Source organism: Sardina pilchardus, chromosome 11 (assembly GCF_963854185.1).
Source record: "Sardina pilchardus chromosome 11, fSarPil1.1, whole genome shotgun sequence".
Lineage (NCBI taxonomy): Eukaryota > Metazoa > Chordata > Actinopteri > Clupeiformes > Clupeidae > Sardina > Sardina pilchardus.
The window spans coordinates 26,753,569-26,771,117 of NC_085004.1; the positions used below are offsets into that span (position 1 = coordinate 26,753,569).

At 38.3% G+C, this 17,549-nt stretch overlaps 1 protein-coding gene across 10 annotated transcripts; it reads right to left on the reverse strand.

The window, feature by feature from the left end:
• Nucleotides 1–1,050: 1,050 nt before the first annotated feature.
• Nucleotides 1,051–16,640, reverse strand: LOC134095977 (uncharacterized). 10 transcript variants are annotated; one of them, XR_009940662.1, is made up of 20 exons: nt 16,572–16,598; nt 13,902–13,978; nt 13,435–13,779; nt 12,974–13,072; nt 12,783–12,866; nt 12,519–12,572; nt 12,323–12,418; nt 11,339–11,419; nt 10,892–10,920; nt 10,482–10,530; nt 8,250–8,285; nt 7,858–7,959; nt 7,547–7,621; nt 7,344–7,436; nt 6,952–7,053; nt 6,502–6,523; nt 5,749–5,776; nt 4,362–4,427; nt 2,037–2,159; nt 1,051–1,462 (listed from the first exon to the last, which is right to left on the reverse strand). XR_009940662.1 is itself a non-coding variant. In XM_062549705.1 (19 exons), the coding sequence occupies exons 3-19, from the start codon at nt 13,643–13,645 to the stop codon at nt 2,124–2,126; spliced, it is 1,263 nt and encodes a 420-aa protein (XP_062405689.1). In that variant the 5' UTR covers nt 13,646–13,765; nt 13,902–13,957; nt 16,572–16,640; the 3' UTR covers nt 1,051–2,123. The 10 variants fall into 10 exon arrangements, 8 of the variants coding, with proteins under 8 accessions (XP_062405689.1, XP_062405690.1, XP_062405686.1 ...); XM_062549705.1 differs by having other exon boundaries at nt 1,051–2,159; nt 13,435–13,765; nt 13,902–13,957; nt 16,572–16,640; XM_062549706.1 differs by having other exon boundaries at nt 1,051–2,159; nt 13,435–13,765; nt 16,572–16,624.
• Between the last annotated feature and the right edge of the window lie 909 nt (nt 16,641–17,549).

Below are 17,549 nucleotides of genomic sequence, written 5' to 3' on the forward strand. Positions count from 1 at the left end.
TGGGAATATGAATTGTGATTGGATGGCCTTCAGGACCAAATGACCAGAGTTCAATTCAGACAATTCAATCTGCTATTGGTCGTTGTGTGCTGATTGTTCCCTTTTTGTTCTTGTTAGGCTACAGCACACATACTCACCCATAAATACAGCCAAGAAGAGAAACAACAACTTGTCCAGGTGTATTTAATAAATACTGTACACCCCTCCATGGTGATCTTGGCTAAGCTCTATCTGTGTTTTAGTCCTTCAAACTCCTTCCTTCAGTCCCCACTGACAGTAGGCTAGCCCCTACCTTGTTCAATATTGTTATTTATAAGGTTATACAGTATATGTTTACTTGTTCATTTCAGCTAGTTAGTAGGCCTACTGTTTTGCTCATCATGATTTCTTTGGTATGCTGCACATCCACTCTGTGGGAGGTGGCAGAAGCAACTTCATCAGGAACACGGATAATCATCACATACCTTCAGGGTGACTAGTCATTCTGTTCTCTCTTTCAGTAGGGACACATCCTTATCTGGGTATGTAAAGGCTTCCTCAATCCTCATGCAAACGTATGGAAATACTTATGCAATAAGCAGAGTTAGTTACTGTATGCCAAAAGAAAGAAGTTGTTGATGCTTGATGTTAACAACTTATTACCACAATTTCTTCTTACACACACACAGGAAGGGAGAGAAACACAAAAGTAAAATATATATATATATATATATATATATATATATATATATATATATATATATATACATATATATATATATATATATATATATATATATATATGTAATTAAAATATAATTACAAACTGTATTATTTGAATTTGCTCACAGAGATGTGTATATTTAAATGTAATCCAATACAAACTAGCCTTCATTCATTCAGAGCCTGCGGCTATTCTCCCATTTTAATAAACTCCATATGAGCTACATGTGGCATTACGGGATATTTGCCCTAGACCACACCACCCCAGGAATTGCCAGAGGCCCTAGGGACACCCCACACATGATGCAAGGTCACACAAGTTCATTGACTGAAAGGGCAGAGACGTGGTTTACAAAATATACTTTATTAAACAAGAAAAGTCTTCTCAGGGCTTAAGCTTGTTTCAGGGAATTTAGGAGAGGGATGCAGCATCCCCAACCCAGAGGCAAGTCAGAGTGCTCCACAAAAGACCCAAAAGACACCAAGCTGCGTGAATTTACAGTACAAGTCACTAGGCATGGCACAGCACACAGTAAACACCTTAAAGGGAGTTCCCCATTTAGCCTAAGCACAGAACAGAAAAACAAATACAATGCACTGAATGAAAATAACAAAGAATAAACACAGAATAGACTGAACACAAAGGAGTCTAGATGGTGCCACAGGTCTCGGCCTCCGCTGTACAGCTCATACCTTCGGAACAGCAGGGCCAAACAGGGAGAGACTCGAGCCGCCCAAACCAGCCTCATTGACAGAACGACTGCCCGAGTTGCCCAAGCATAGGGAGAACAGACAGACGTCACATGAATGGAGGCATGACCATATAGGGCAATATGAAATAAAAAACAGAAACAGAACAGCCTCGTATGTTGGCTGCCACCCGATGTTCAGACCATCTCTAGGTCAAATAGAATGTTGACAACCAGTCAGCAGTTACCCTATAGCAGTTTGTGGCCAGCAGTCCTTTACGGATCTACAGGGATCCAGTGCACAGGCGAGTGAATCCAAAAGAATGCCACTGCCACTACTGTAATTGCACCAATTTATCACAGTGGCAAACAAATAGCCAACCTGGCTGGAGAAAGAAACTGGGGTGGCAGTCAGCCAGTGCCCAGGGCTCAGACTTGTGAGGACAGGGGAGGGGCAAGGGGAATGAGGCAATTACCATAAACAATCAGTTCACCCTGCTACATACATTTACCCAAAGAATACAGAGTACCCATCTACTGACTAGTATTACCTTAAATGTGATTCTTAAATAATCTTTTATAACATACATTAGTTTACTGTGTTGTTATCTATTAATTGTATACAACAATGTATACAATACTTACTGTAAAACAGGCCAACACATATTGAGAAACATTCAGTTAACAAAACTGCTTGCTGTTGCACCCTCATTGGATTGCAAGGCATCCCTGTCACCTCTCTGAGCCTTCTGCTGTGTCATCTACCACCTAAATGCAAGACAAAATGTTTGTTATTAAATTATTATTATAATGTGAAATATGTGTCTCCTCATGCTCACATAGCTATCCATTTTCAGTACAGTATATGCACTCAAAAGAAAGACCCTGTCCCTCTGGCAATAGACCTCTGAAGATTGCCTACAAAAAGCTACCATCAAATAAGGAGATCCGGTATCTTAGATTTTTTTCTATGGGAAAATAACATGGGGATTTTGAATTAGGCTACCGCACCTGTAAAACTCTCGCGGGGACGAAGAAATTGCAAATGCAGACGTTTTCCACTACAAAGTTTTGTCCACTGCCATCTAGTGGATACTGTGATCTTCGGTAGGTGAAGACGGCACACTTTGATCTTTGCTACCCCAGAGCTAACTTACAATGCAACTTGCCATAGGCAGTTAGCTTCAATTAACACCCGGATCTCATTATATGGGCAAAGATGGCAGCTTTGGATCCTTGTTGTCGTATTTGCTCTGACTCATTAGTGCACTGTTACAACCAATCAACAAGGAAGAGTTTTAGGAGCCCATAGGGGAGGGGTGTTTGATGATTTCTTGCTTTTTGTTTGGCTATGGGGTTCAAATATCAACATCAGTAGAGCGCATATACCTCTGCCAAGCACCTCAGATCATTTTCTGCCAAGGATGTTATGTTTTCACACCTATTGGTTTGCTGCTTGGTTGGTTGGCATGTTTCTCAAAATTAGACTCAGCAGAATTATAGAGAGCAAAACTTTAACAGGTTAGGCATTCCACAGGTTGGATCAGCTCTGAAATGTAATGAGTTCATTTTTGGCCCATGCTACACATTTCCACCAGTTCATGAGAATCAGGTCAGTAGATATCGTGTAAAAAAACAAACCAAGCAACAACAAACAGGCGGATGCAAAACATAACCTCCTTGGTGGAGAATGATGAAAATGTTTCACTGGAATCACAAATTCACTATAATCACAATTCACAATCAGTTACTTTAACCCTTTCATGCACGCATTATGAAAAAAAGTGTCTAGATTTTTTTAGTATTGATTTTATTACTCTATATGAGCCCAATATTGAAAATCAGTTGGAATTTTTTAAAAATATGCTTTTATATAGAAGTTATGTTATTGTCCACGTATGTGGACAGTGCGCAACAAAGGGGTAAAAAAGAATAAAATGTAATGACAGAAAATGTGGAAACTATGGCCCTCTACTTCCTCCATACTACCCACCCAGCCCTCTACTACCCCCATACTACCCACCCACCTCTCTACTACCTCCATACTACCCGCCCAACCCCTCTAGTACCCCCATTATTGCTCACCGACCCTCACCCACCCCTCTACTACCCCCATATTACCCACCTCTACTACCACCACTACCCAACCACCCCTCTACTACATCCCTACTACCCACCACTCTACTTCTAATCCACCCACCCCTCTAGTACTCTCATACCCACCCCTCTACTACCCATCCACCCCTCTACTACCCCCATATTACCATACCACCTTGGCATTACCACATGTAATTAGGTCATTATTTATAAATATGTTTACCAAATGTTTGTTTCTTTGTAATTTAAACAATTAAAATCATATTTAAAAAAAAAAAAAAAAAAAAAAAAAGTCCTAGTTACAAAATCTAATTTTTGGCCATTTAACTCCTCTGTTGCGCAATGTCCACATACGTGGACAGTTGCTTTTTAGGGTCTACAAACTCCATTTTACATCCGATTTCATTTCTGAAAACATAGAGTTGTTCAACACACTCTCCTGTACAGCATGATATTTTTTTTTACATGATTTTGCCTTCTTGAGTACTAGCTTTTTACAGATATGCCTGGAGCATTCAGCATATGGCCATTACTGTCACTCATGTTGAATTGATGATGTCATCAAGCAGTCAATATTCCAAATATAAGATGATACATATTGTTAATATATTGCCATGGACCTACTAAAACTGCCCTGAAGTGGATTGGTGTATATCAACATGATAAATAAGTAGAAAACAGAGTTAAAGTTACTGTCCACGTATGTGGACGTTGCGCATGAAAGGGTTAAGAACAGCACAAATGGTCCAATAGGCCTACTGTGTATTTACAGTTATAAAGAACAGACAGAATGGTCCAACACTGTCTTATTACAGCTACGGACAAAACACCAGAAATGGTCTATACGGTCTTATTACAGTTACCTCCATTTACCTCATTTGTGTCTGATTCATTATCGCTGATATCCGGTAATCTGTGTAGTTCATGCTGACGGAGAATCTACAAGAGACATATTGATGCTGGGAGTTATGGGTTTTCTTGCACACACACACACACACACACACACACACACACACACACACACACACACACACACACACACATATATATACATGTAAAATATAGCCTATCCAACAAATAGAGTAATAACTAACAATTGATTTCAATACTAGTGAAAACATCACAATTTTGAGCAGTGAAAGCCATCATATGGAATCTGACTGTCATCTGTCCCCTTACGGACTGTGTGAAACGGACTAGTTTCATTTATTCTCAGAGCATACAGTGGGTATAGTAAGTATTCATACCCATGCTAAAGTTGACTAAAAAGAGGAATATAAAATCATCTTTTGAGAGTTGATTGTAATGCCTTAATTCAAAAAATGAGTACAAATCAAACCGCTAAGGACACTAATTTTCTTTGTGATTGAAGAATGTATCGTAAATAGATAAATGTTCTTCCTTAAATACAGGTTGCATAAGTAATTGACCCCTATGTTAAATTCCCATAGGAGCAGGAGGATTTTTTATATGTTTTTATTTTTAAAGGCCAGCTATTTCATGGATCCAGGATATTATGCATCCTGATAAAGTTCCCTTGGCCTTTGGAATTAAAATAGCCCCACATCATCACATACCCTTCACCATAGCTAGAGATTGGCATGGTGCTTTTTCCAGTTAGCCTATTAGCCTGTTTGATGCTCATTGAGCTCAATGCAAATCAAACAGGCTAATAGGCTAACTGGAAAAAAGCACCATGCCAATCTCTAGCTATGGTGAAGGGTATGTGATGATGTGGGGCTATTTTAATTCCAAAGGCCAAGGGAACTTTATCAGGATGCATAATATCCTGGATCCATGAAATAGCTAGCCTTTAAAAATAAAAAAATATAAAAAATCCTCCTGCTCCTATGGGAATTTAACATAGGGTTCAATTACTTATGCAACCTGTATTTAAGGAAGAACATTTATCTATTTACGATACATTCTTCAATCACAAAGAAAATGAGTGTCCTTAGCGGTTTGATTTTTACTATTTTTTTTAATTAAGGCATTACAATCAATTCTCAAAAGATGATTTTATATTCCTCTTTTTAGTCAACTTTAGCATGGGTATGAATACTTACTATACCCACTGTATATGATTTCCATAGTGGTCAACGATAAGGCAATAATAATTTAGTGACTTGTCTGAAATATGATGTAGACCATTTGAAATATATGAAATGTTTTTGATAAATTGTGCTACCATGAAATATTCCTGTTAACTGTCAACCGCTCTACTCTTTGTCATCTAAAACCTGTAAAAAACACCACAAACCTGCAAGAGCACGCGCTCCTCCCTGGTTCTGTAATGGGTTAGATGAGCGTTAGTTGTTGCCTACTGCATGCTAAGTTGTGAATGGCAAAAACAGCCCACCAAACTAAGTACAATTGTACCACAGTTGCGTTTGGTCAAACTATTTACCATATTCATTTCTGATTGGATAAGAGGCATTCCATTCCAGAACATTCCTAAGACATCCCCACTTATGCGTTATACCACTAGTAATCACTCCGAATATTGCATTGACATATCGTACACAACAAGGCTAAGACTAAAAACAGTTTTTGTGGGCAGAAAATGAGTAAACAAAATAAATAAACAATAGTAAACACAATTTTGTCACAATCTTTTTTTTTCATCAACTAAATTAGTGGTGATAAAGGATCGCCCATACATCACTACGCTTTCCATAAAAGGCCGGTCCTAGAAAGCCTGTAGCATAGATTACAGTGAGCCCTTAAGGGGCATAAGAGTACAGAGGGCATAAGAGTACAGAGTCTAGTGAAATGGGGGAGTAAGGGGAGGAGGAAGGACAATTAAAAATGCTGGGGTGCATTACATGTGGATGTGGAGATTCTGGAGTGTCTTCTTAGAGACACTTATCTTCGAGAGCTAATAGATTTTATATAGCAGATTGAAGTACAAGAGCTTCAGTGATCTTAACAACTTATGATTTATAGAATTCACTATTATGCACAATAACCTGTGTCCATTAGGCACATTTGTTTTTATATTCAATGTACTCACATGCACGATGGCTGCTCTTTAGCTGCAGAGAGAGCCAAATGTAAAAATTACAATTATTATTTAGAGGTGGACAGGCCACAGCAACTGCTACTACACTGTATTTGCAACTATAACTCAATCCAACTTAAAAGTATAGTCCACAATAATTCTGGAAAAAGGTTGTTGGTATTTAAGCCTATAAAAATGACATGCTGATTGGCTGGACTATGACTTTGTCTGGGTAACTTTGTTTTCGTCCCATTTAGAGAGCCAGGCCTGCATGCATACAGTACACTGGAGTTGAATGCACATACACACACGGACCGGATGGACTCATTGGTCACTGATTGGTCAGGATTGGATCAATTCATCGAAGAGCATATTGGTTTAGAATTGTGGGTTTCATTCGTTTGTTTTTCAGTCATCTTGTCATTCAGTCATGCTGCAGATGACCTATTCAGAAACACTTACCGAATGCCTGAAAGCATATCCACAACATGAGAAAAAGAGACTCTACCGGAATGACAATGACATGTGGATTTGAAAGGAAAGGATCATTCAGGGCATGTATCACTAAAAGACAAGAAAGAAACATTAAAACAGTCATATTACACATTTGATTGCATATTTCATTTCATTCATTTAAATTCATAGCCATTTAAGTTATTTTCTAGCATAATGTTTGGATTAACTCTTCAGCTAAAATAAACAATAACATTTTCACCTGAAAACTTGGATAACTCTGTCTTAGCTGAGAATACTGTTGTTGTTACAGTCTATTTTGCATAGGCCTATCACACAACTTTACAACTGCATGTGAGTCTGTCAAAAAAAAATCTATTAGTCCATAAACACAGCCTTACTTGATATTTCCAAAGCAACATAACTGAGGAAAATGCCATTGAAAATGGGTAGAACTGAAGCGCCAATCTCATAAATAAGGACCTGATTCTTCACTGAAAACAAAAAGGCAACATAAATGTCCACAATTAAATGCAGTAGAACAATCAATAACTGACAAAAAGCTTGGAAATAAACTCTCTATGGCAGGCAACGGGTATCATACCTGTTTGGGTACTTTTATGTTGGGAAATGCAAGCAAAAGACAGGAAGAATATGAACATAGTGTCAGTCACCACAGCTGCAAAGACAATAGATATAATGTTAATCAATGAGTCATCACAGAAAGGGTTATAATATCACAGTTAGAGGAACACAATGTGTTTTTACGTGAACTCTTCTGGTGGCAGGCAGATTGCTGTATGTTCATTAACATGATCAAAATACAGTACGAGTTTTGGGTTGTGTGTCCACTGTAGGCAGATTAAAATGCTGCTACCAACACTCCAACACAGTTTATCTGGGTAGCCTACTTACTGCCTCCAAGCACTTGGAACGCCCAGAGGTACCATGCATGGAAAAATATTAAAGAGGTCTGCAAGATGTATATCATGGAAATGAATGAGGGAGATGTTGAGGCTGTAATGATAGTGTGCAGAAAACAATATGTAGTGAAAACACTGAAAAATTCAAAACATTACATTTTATCTATTGATACTGACAAAGATGTCACCATTGGAATTTTTTCATCTTGATGTGTGCATAGTAAAAAAATGACTTTAACCATGTTCACTCTGTTTGGCTTGCCCATCCTAAATAAACATATCCATCTCATCTCTAATGATGTCCTGTTTTGTGTTTTAATTATACAAAAGTATGGTTCATGGGCCTCCTTGGTGGAAGTTAGAGAGAACGATGCTTAGGCTTACCTGGTGGTGAATATAGATCTTCGATCAAATGGAAGGCTGTAGATAATAATTAATAATAAAGAACAATAAGGACGTCCACACAGTTAAATCCACAGACGATACTTGATTTGAGTTTTGGGAAGGGGAAAAAATGGACACCCCCCTCCAACCTCTCTGGGAAACGCGTGTCTGTTTACCAAATGCCCTAGACACGTTTGACCATATTTTTTTTACGAAAGTATGACACCGATACTGAAAATATGAGACGCCTCTGTTTAAGTCAATGGAGTGCTGTGAAAAAGTGTCGGACCTTCTTCTTGACTGCGCTGTGATTGGTCAATCTACATTCTAGGGTGTGTTTTAGCCAAAGGAGAATTGCACTACATATGCAATATACTATATTGGCTATTGTTTATTTAGAAAATAGCAGTCTAATCAAGAGTGAAATTCAAAATGTCATGTTGATACAATGATTAACAAAGCCTTACAAAGCCTTATTTACAGTGCCTATAGAAAGTCATCATACCCTTTTGAAATAGTTACTTTTTTTTGTCTTACAGCCTGAAATCAAAACCTATTTTAAAAACAATCTTTTTCAGTTTTATTCACAAATTTAGCTGTACAACATCAAAATAATGAAAAAAAAGTCAACAGTTCTGAAAATTAATAAAAAATTAAAAACTAGAATAACAGGGTTGGAAAAGTCATCATACCCCTGACTTAATACTTTGTAAAGCTTCCTTTTGCTTTCATTACAGCCATCAATCTGTTTGGATATGTCTCTATTATAGCTTTGCACACCTAGATAGGGGAATATTTGCCCAATTTTTTGTGCGGAAATGTTAAAATTTAGTCAAATTCTGTAGGGAATGGCGATGGACTGCTCTCTTCAAGTCAATCCACAGATTTTCTATAGGATTTAAGTCAGGGCTCTGATTTTGCCACTCAAGGATATTCACCATCCTATCCTTAAGCCACTGCTTTGTTCTTTTGGCAGTATGTTTAGGATTATTGTCGTGTTGGAAGGCGAATGACCTCCCCATCCTCAGCTGTCTAGGAGAGGGACGCAGGTTTTCCTCAAGAATGTGGGTGTACTTGGCAGCATCCATTTTCCCTTCTATCCTGACCAATTGCCCAGTCCCCGCTGAAGAGAAACATCCCCAAAACATAATGTTGCCCCCGCCATGCGTCACAGTAGGTATGGTGTGTTTTGGGTGTGTTTGGGTGTGTATACTGTGTTTGGTTAGCGCCTGGAGCTCAGTCCAAAAACTTCAATCTTAGTCTCCAAAAAGTTCGATCTTAGTCTCATCTGACCATAAAAGCTTTTTCCACATGGTAGCAGAATATTCCAGATGTGTTTTTGCACTGAACTCCAAGCGCAATGTTTGGCGAAAACCAACACAGTACACCACCCAAAACACACCATACCTAGTGTGAAGCATGGTGGGGGCAACATTATGTTGTGGGGATGTTTCTCTTCAGCGGGGACTGGGCAATTGGTCAGGATAAAAGGGAAAATGGATGCTGCCAAGTACACCCACATTCTTAAGGAAAACCTGCGTCCCTCTCCTAGACAGCTGAAGATGGGCAGGTCATTCGCCTTCCAACACGACAATGATCCAAAACATACTGCCAAAAGAACAAAGCAGTGGCTTAAGGATAGGATGGTGAATATCCTTGAGTGGCAAAGTCAGAGCCCTGACTTAAATCCTATAGAAAATCTGTGGTTTGACTTGAAGAGAGCAGTCCATCGCCATTCCCTACAGAATTTGACTACATTTTAGCATTTCTGCACGGAAAATTGGGCAAATATTCCCCTATCTAGGTGTGCAAAGCTATAATAGAGACATTTCCAAACAGATTGATGGCTGTAATGAAAGCAAAAGGAAGCTTTACAAAGTATTAAGTCAGGGGTATGATGACTTTTCCAACCCTGTTATTCTAGTTTTTAATTTTTTATTAATTTTCAGAACTGTTGACTTTTTTTTCATTATTTTGATGTTGTACAGCTAAATTTGTAAATAAAACTGGAAAAGATTTTTTTAAAAATGGGTTTTGATTTCAGGCTGTAAGACAAAAAGAGTAACTATTTCAAAAGGGTATGATGACTTTCTATAGGCACTGTATATGAAGTCCATCTTAAGAACATGTACTGTATGCACATCCAAAAATATTGTATTGACAATGAAATCAAGTCAATCATAATAGTCATATTTTACTATTGAGCATCTAGAATAAAACATTTCAACTTGCCTTGCAATCCAACAGCAATCACAGGTAGCACATTAAGTAACAAATACACCTAAAACATACAAAACAATATCATCATACCATAAACCCATTATGCTATAGTAAACATACTGAGCTAAACAATTATCTTATAATTCAGTGATGATGATTTGCAGTCATATTTGTTGTTGCTTTTGTCAATGTGTAGAGTCAACCTTTTTATACATGCTGGACCTTATTCACTGTTATACCCGTGACACAATCTTGAAAGAAACTGAAACCGTTTAGGCTGTTTACTGAGTAAAAGCACTCGCTAAACTACAAAGTCAATCCTTTTTACCCACACATCCGTTCACCAGTAGGGGGCAATCAATTACTATTTAACACATAACATTCACAAAACTCTATTAAAGTAGGACTTCAATTGTACTTACACAACCATGCTTCACTGTGGTGCACAGGCCTTTAAATATGAGTAAACAATTAGTTAAAAACAGACCGCTTAACAGTATTATTCTACCTTTGCTCAAAATAACTGAATTATTAGCTATTCACCAGTAATTTGTTCATCATCTGCAGCAGAGGTCTTACAAGAAACCATGTGTCCCCTGATATCTCAACCTCTATAGCTTAAATAGCAACAATGTGTTGACTTCCTCGACTTCATTTGAGAGAATTAGAAGAAGTAAAAAAAATACATTGAAATAAAGGTTTTTTTTGTGAGAATCTTAATTACTGGCCCGAAGGGGCAACAGATTTATAAATATTTGAGCATCGCTGAGAGAAATATGGCTATGTACAGAATGGATTGATGAAAACTGTTAAGGCTAGATAAAATTATTATTTCCTATCTAAATGCAGCACGTGATAATGCCTCTTACCAATAGATGAAACGATCCCAAATACTAAATTCACAACTGGCATGCAGAAGATGGATGCTGTCCGCCTCACTGTCCGTCCGACTTAAAGGAAAACAGTCCACATTAGATCAAGTAATTCATTTTTGCCCATAGATGTTCTCTCTACATTGTTAGCATAGAAATAAATAATCAGACTAATACACTAAGCAATGTAAATTTGGTGTCATAATTGACAGTGATCTCAATTTCAACAGAATGCAATCACTAAATCAGCTTTTTTTACCTCCTCAAATACATTGCCTAACTTAGAGATCTAATGATAAAACATGATCTAGAAAAACTATGTCATGCATTCATCTCCATTAAAGTTGATTACGGCAATGGGCTTTTCGCAGGCCTTCCTAAAAAGACTATCAGCTTCAGATTATACAAAATGCAGTGGCTAGGGTTCTCATCAAAACTAAAAGAACTGACATATTCCAATACTTAAGTTTCTACAATTTACTTCCAGTAGGCCACGACTAGTGCTTCTGCTTGTTATCACTGAATGGAACAGGACCAAATTAGCAGACATGCTACACACCTTCCAGACCTATCAGAGTCTCAGGAAAAATACTTGTTAGTAAAACCTGCTGTTAGAACTAAACATGGTGACGCAGCTTTCCGTTGACAGGCAGTTCAGAAACTGTAGCCAGTTTCAAATCAAGACTTAAGACTAAACTTTTGTCAGATGCTTTCTGCTAACAAATGCTCATTGCCCAGTCCACAGAGTACTCTTTAGGTGAGTCCTATGGTTCCTTGTAGTAATTGCTGTCCTTGGGCAAAGGGGGATCCTGTGAAGTAGTCACCCTGTCATTCTACAATAATAATACGAATATAAGAATAGACAGAACAGGCATAGTCGCTGAGGGAGTATAACTCTATCTGGGCATTACGGCTCTACCAGGCTTCTCACAGCTTAGCAATCACAGTTCTCACAAAGTTTAAATAGATATAAAAACTCACCAGGAAATATGTTCAAATGTGGGCACACTTTGAAAAGCAGCAGGATTCTCAGTAGGTTAATTGTAGACATTGAAATTGTATGTTTAATGATAAGACCTGTAATTGGCACAAGTAAACTGGCAATGAGCTTGAATATATCACACTGTCTACACCAATTATGGCAGTAAAGAACACAAAAACTTTAAATCACACTCGCCTGTTTGTATATCATAACCAGTGAATGCCGGTGAGGTGTAGGTTTCAAATTGATCTACAAATGAGAATGAAAGTTTCGTAGTTAATGACTGCAACGCCTGTAAAGATCGAGCACAATTGTCTTTTAGTGTTTTCTGAGCAATCTCCAGGTGTTCTACAGAAACACTGATAAAATAAACAGGTTTAGTACTCTTTACGAAATACACCTCTGAAGTCACAATCGACACAATATGAAGTAGATACATTTCTTACAGAAAATGATTACCTGTGCCTGCACACGTAATTCCGATAAACAATAGGATGTTTGGGATTATGATGTGACAAGAATGGAGTAAAACAGCTGATTTCCCTAAAATGGTAATAACATAATGGAATGGTATAGTTAATGTGCTTGTCCCAGACTCAAACATACTGTATGTATTTTTATCATACTTTTTTCATCAGTATTTCATGTACCTTTGCACAACATGCGCCGAAATATACAACTTAGGAGTGCAGCAAGAGCGCCAGAAACCATCGTCACAACAGCAAAGATCATTTTTGAGGATTGTCGACCTACAAAGCCATAAATAAATAAACACATTCAAAGGGGATGAAACAACAAATCGTGCTTAAAAAACTCACCACCCCTTGAATGCTTTTATAGTTTTAAAACAATTAATCATGAAGGTCAATTTAATTTGGCTGTTTTGGTACTGGTCAACAGAACAATAATTATGTGTCAAAGTTGAAAAAGAGTCTTTGACTTTGATCTTCTTCTGATAATTGCATTTCACCTGTGTTTCAACCTATATTATGTTCTTGATCCCTAAAGAATGTTGCTCTAGGCTATCATTTCTATACAGATCTTGTGAGCTACGAAATAGCAGATCACACTTCTGCATGGTATTTTCTTCAAGATGTGCAAGGACACTCACCAAATTCTTGTATTTCCATTTGTGTTTCATTTTGCTGGTCATAAGAATACACCAGGCATTTGTAGGGCCCTGCATCACTCACTGTTGTGTTTGTGAGCCACAGAGAGTAGTTTCCTTTGGCAAACTCCCCAGTAAAGAAGTGGGCTCTGCCCTCATAAGCAGCATTCTGTGCCTCTGGTCTACTTTTCTTGTCTTTGAACAGGTGCACCATGGTATTTGAGTTTGGTCTTCTCCACTCCACCTCCAGCTCCTCCAGAGGTAAGGGGGTCTCCACAGAACAGGGCAGCAGAACAGAACCTCCCAAGGGAGCAACTACAGGACCAAGGGGACCCTGTACAGGGAAGCCTTGACATGAAAAGTTATATCAAATGCATTATTGCCTAAATGATTCCAATTATCCTCTTCACAATGCCATCTATAAGACATACCATTGTACTATCAATCCCTTCTTTGTAAACCAAACTCACCTTCAGCAGCAACAAGTACAATCAGCAAGCTGATGGAGGTCATCATCTTGAGGTACCTGTAGTGATGAAATGTAGACCTATGGTAAAAGGTTCAAGGTTTGCATGTGGTTAGTTTGTGAGATTTATGTTCATAAATGTACTTAGTTCATTATAGACATTGCAATGAAACTCAGAACACAGAAAGGAAAGGAAAGAGCACAGAAAGGAAATAGCATGTGCGCATGCACACATGCACACGCGCGCGCACCAAGGGCGTAACTTTGGGTCTACCATTGGGGGGGTTAAACTTGCGGCATATTTATCAATTTATTTATTTATTGAATAATTTTCTTGTGCAAAAGGTAACATGCTAATTTGCCGTTCCTTTATTAGAAATACATCATGATGATTTAGGCTAGGCTACTTAACGTAAATGCAGCTGTTCACTTGACTGTTTGTGCCATAATGCCACAGTAGTTGAATTCAGTGTGCTCACATGGACCGTCTTGTGTGTAGGCCTATGTATAAAGTGCGCGCCTGCACTAGCCCTATGAGCCTTAGGCTGTTTTAAGGGCATTTTCACTACCTCTAGTTAAAAGCATTTATCCTGGTCATTGTAAGTGCCATTCACACATGCTAATATATATATTTTTTTTTTCAGCACAGTCTAGGCTACCCAGATCTACCACATGTATTAATACTTGCATTGATTTGATTTAGATTTTTAAATAATACAAATGTAAAAAGCATACTATACAAATTCTTACATTTTGACATGTATCTCACCACAGCAAGCTGACAGCTCGACATGACTTGCATGGTTGTGTAGGCCTGACTGTCCTGAAAATTGCAATATAAGAACCATGGTGGAGGTATACTTTGGGGCTGAGGAATTTACAGAAATATGTGGTGTGTGCCTTCCAGAAATAAATGGCAATTTTTATTTAGTGATGAGAAATGACTTTTTGACACTTTTTGTGCTCCATATTTGTGACACTAGCTGATCTGACCTGACTTGTTTGCGTGGTAGCACACATGACGTGCACAGATGATGATTCTCTATAATATTGTTTACTGCATTGCAATGAACAAAGTAAAGGCAAAAAAGTGTTTATTTGTCAAACAAATTTGGATGCAATATGAGTCTTGAATTGGATACCATACAGGAGTTTGCTAGGATCTCAAAACCGTATTATGAACGTGACTTGCCATAGAGAAACGGAAACACATGATAACGTTGGATTATGAACATATAGGCTATTATGCCACACAAAAGTGGAGGTAAGTAGGGTAAGTGGAGCTAAATGAAGTTATTAGGCTATTTTGCTGTCACTTCGTCTGTTTTATGGCCTAGAATGTTGTATTTGGTATCTGTGGATAGCTCTAGCTCTCCTCTTTAATCTGACATGCGTGCCATATCTTTCCGATGGCGGGTTCGTGTGTAATTCAAGTGAATGCAGAGCAATATAGACTGTAAATATTATATACTTTGATTTAACTTCATGATTTTATTTTAGTTTCATACTTGATCGTACAGACAAGTGTCGAGTCTCGTTGGAAAGCCCCGGTTCTGCTCTTTCGTGCAATAGGTCTCATCTCGCTGTGACTAATTATCCCGGAGCAATGTAACAGGGAAGAATGGGTGTGTTTTAGACGCACTTTGCGTCCGTCGGGCTAATTTAACAGCTAACTTAGCAATAGGGGTATACCTCCATTTGGTCAGGATTTTTCCTATTTTTGGTTGGTGTCAACCAACAATGAAAAAATGCTGTCTAGCTGCCTTTCAATGTCTTTTTCATCTTCCCACCTGAGTTGAGAGCTTTCTGCAACCATTCATCCCAGCGACTGTGCAAAATAGTAAGCAAACTTTCGGTAGAGAACGCAGGTTGGGTAATACCAAGTAGTCGGTGGGCAGGGGGGTACATTTCAGAATATTTAAAACAAGATACTATCTTGCTGGAAAATGAAATGATTTTTGAGGGGGTCATGACCCCTGTAACCCCCCCGCAAATTACGCCTATGGCGCGCGCACGCACACACACACACACACACACACACACACACACACACACACTAAACTGCACACTCTGTCTGATTAGGTTACCAACAGAATGAAACACAAATTCACCAGCATGTCACAGCATGACCTAAGGTGGTTTCCAAAACATGTTTTACAGCATTCTATTCTATTCTATGATTCATGCATGGCTTGTATGAAGAATGAAGATGGGTGTAATTTGTATGCTGTTTTGCATGGTTCAATGATAATCAAACGAAATCTACCGAATTAAAATAAGCACACTACCACATCTGCAAACAGAAAATATGAGCATCGCTCTACGGACAGGCCTGCACAGAAATGTGCCATTCCCGTAAAATTGTTTTGACAATATAGCTGATCATATTTCCACATTTCAGTGATTTGGAGAACATGAACACTCAAAGCAAGTAAACACTTGGAAACACTTACAAAGCTCACGTTACATACTCGGGTATAGGCTATATCTAACACGCTATCATCCTCATCAGTAACTTCGGTTGCACATCATTTTCATCATCGTGTTTGTGATGGTCCACTCGCTAGATTAGACTATTTGGCTTGTCGCCTATACAGCTCTATAGAATAAGTTTAACATACAGTATCATCAACCTACTGTAACTAACCCGACTTTACAGTGATTCCATACTTACTGTGAATGTATTCTGTTTCACTTGAGGAGTAAATGGAAAGTGAAACAATCAAGGGTGTGGGCTATGTCGTTAATGCTCCACCCCTTATGCGCTGAAGAGTACAAGTTAAGATATTTTCAACATGTTTAAACCAATTCGGACAAAACTGGTCCATCTTCATTTGAACAAATCTGAGGTTGCTAAGGTGTCCAAAAGCTACCATCCCCACAACTATTCTGTTCTTATTGAAATAGGAATAGGCATTTAAAAAGCACATACATATTCTGCAACTAGAAAGATGACATTTGTAATAAGAGGCAGACTTTTTATTTTCTGTAAACTGTATGTTATTTTTTCAAACATGGGAAGGAATGCAAATAGATATTAAGAAAAGGCTGATGGCCTTCTAGACAGGTGCATGTAACTGTAAAGGCGTCGCAGCAGTAGACGTGTGGCAGTTGGTAAACCTATTGGGGTAATTGCTCTGTCCTAGTTTGGAGTTTAACACAGTTTTAAACTTGAGTTGGAGTTGGAAGTTGGAGTTTAAAACCGTGTTAAACTCCAAACTAGCGACAGAGCAATTGCCCCATTATGTCTGCTGCCAATCAACAAGTTTCCAATTATTAGGCCTACTGTGCCCTTTTACATAGGCCTACAGACACCCTCTCTTTGATGTATAGTCCTATAGTGCAGTGCCTGCCATTCCTATAGAAAACCTGTAGCCCAAATACATGCCCACAGGTAGGCCTTCATTAAACATAGGATGATAGAGAAAAACATACTTCCAGCTAAGCGTTCAATAATGAATACTGAATATTATATGTATTAGTATACATGATAATACAGTACATATGCAGTAAACATAATTTAGGCATGGCTGCATGTGACATTGTTTTTACAGATTACATAACCTGTTTTGAGTTAAGGATATGTTAATAACTTACAGTAATAGTAGGGAAGACAAACCATTTTGTGGAATGATGCAACATGTTTTTGTTC

Bases quoted from the DNA above. Each gene is read 5' to 3' on its own strand.
- LOC134095977 (XM_062549702.1), bottom strand. From the start codon at position 13,947: ATGATGACCTCCATCAGCTTGCTGATTGTACTTGTTGCTGCTGAAG. The intron at 13,780-13,901 runs GTGAGTTTGGTT...TTTCATGTCAAG, and splicing joins TGTACTTGTTGCTGCTGAAG to GCTTCCCTGTACAGGGTCCC. The intron at 8,286-10,481 runs GCAAGTTGAAAT...TATTATCTACAG, and splicing joins GATTGCTGTTGGATTGCAAG to CCTTCCATTTGATCGAAGAT.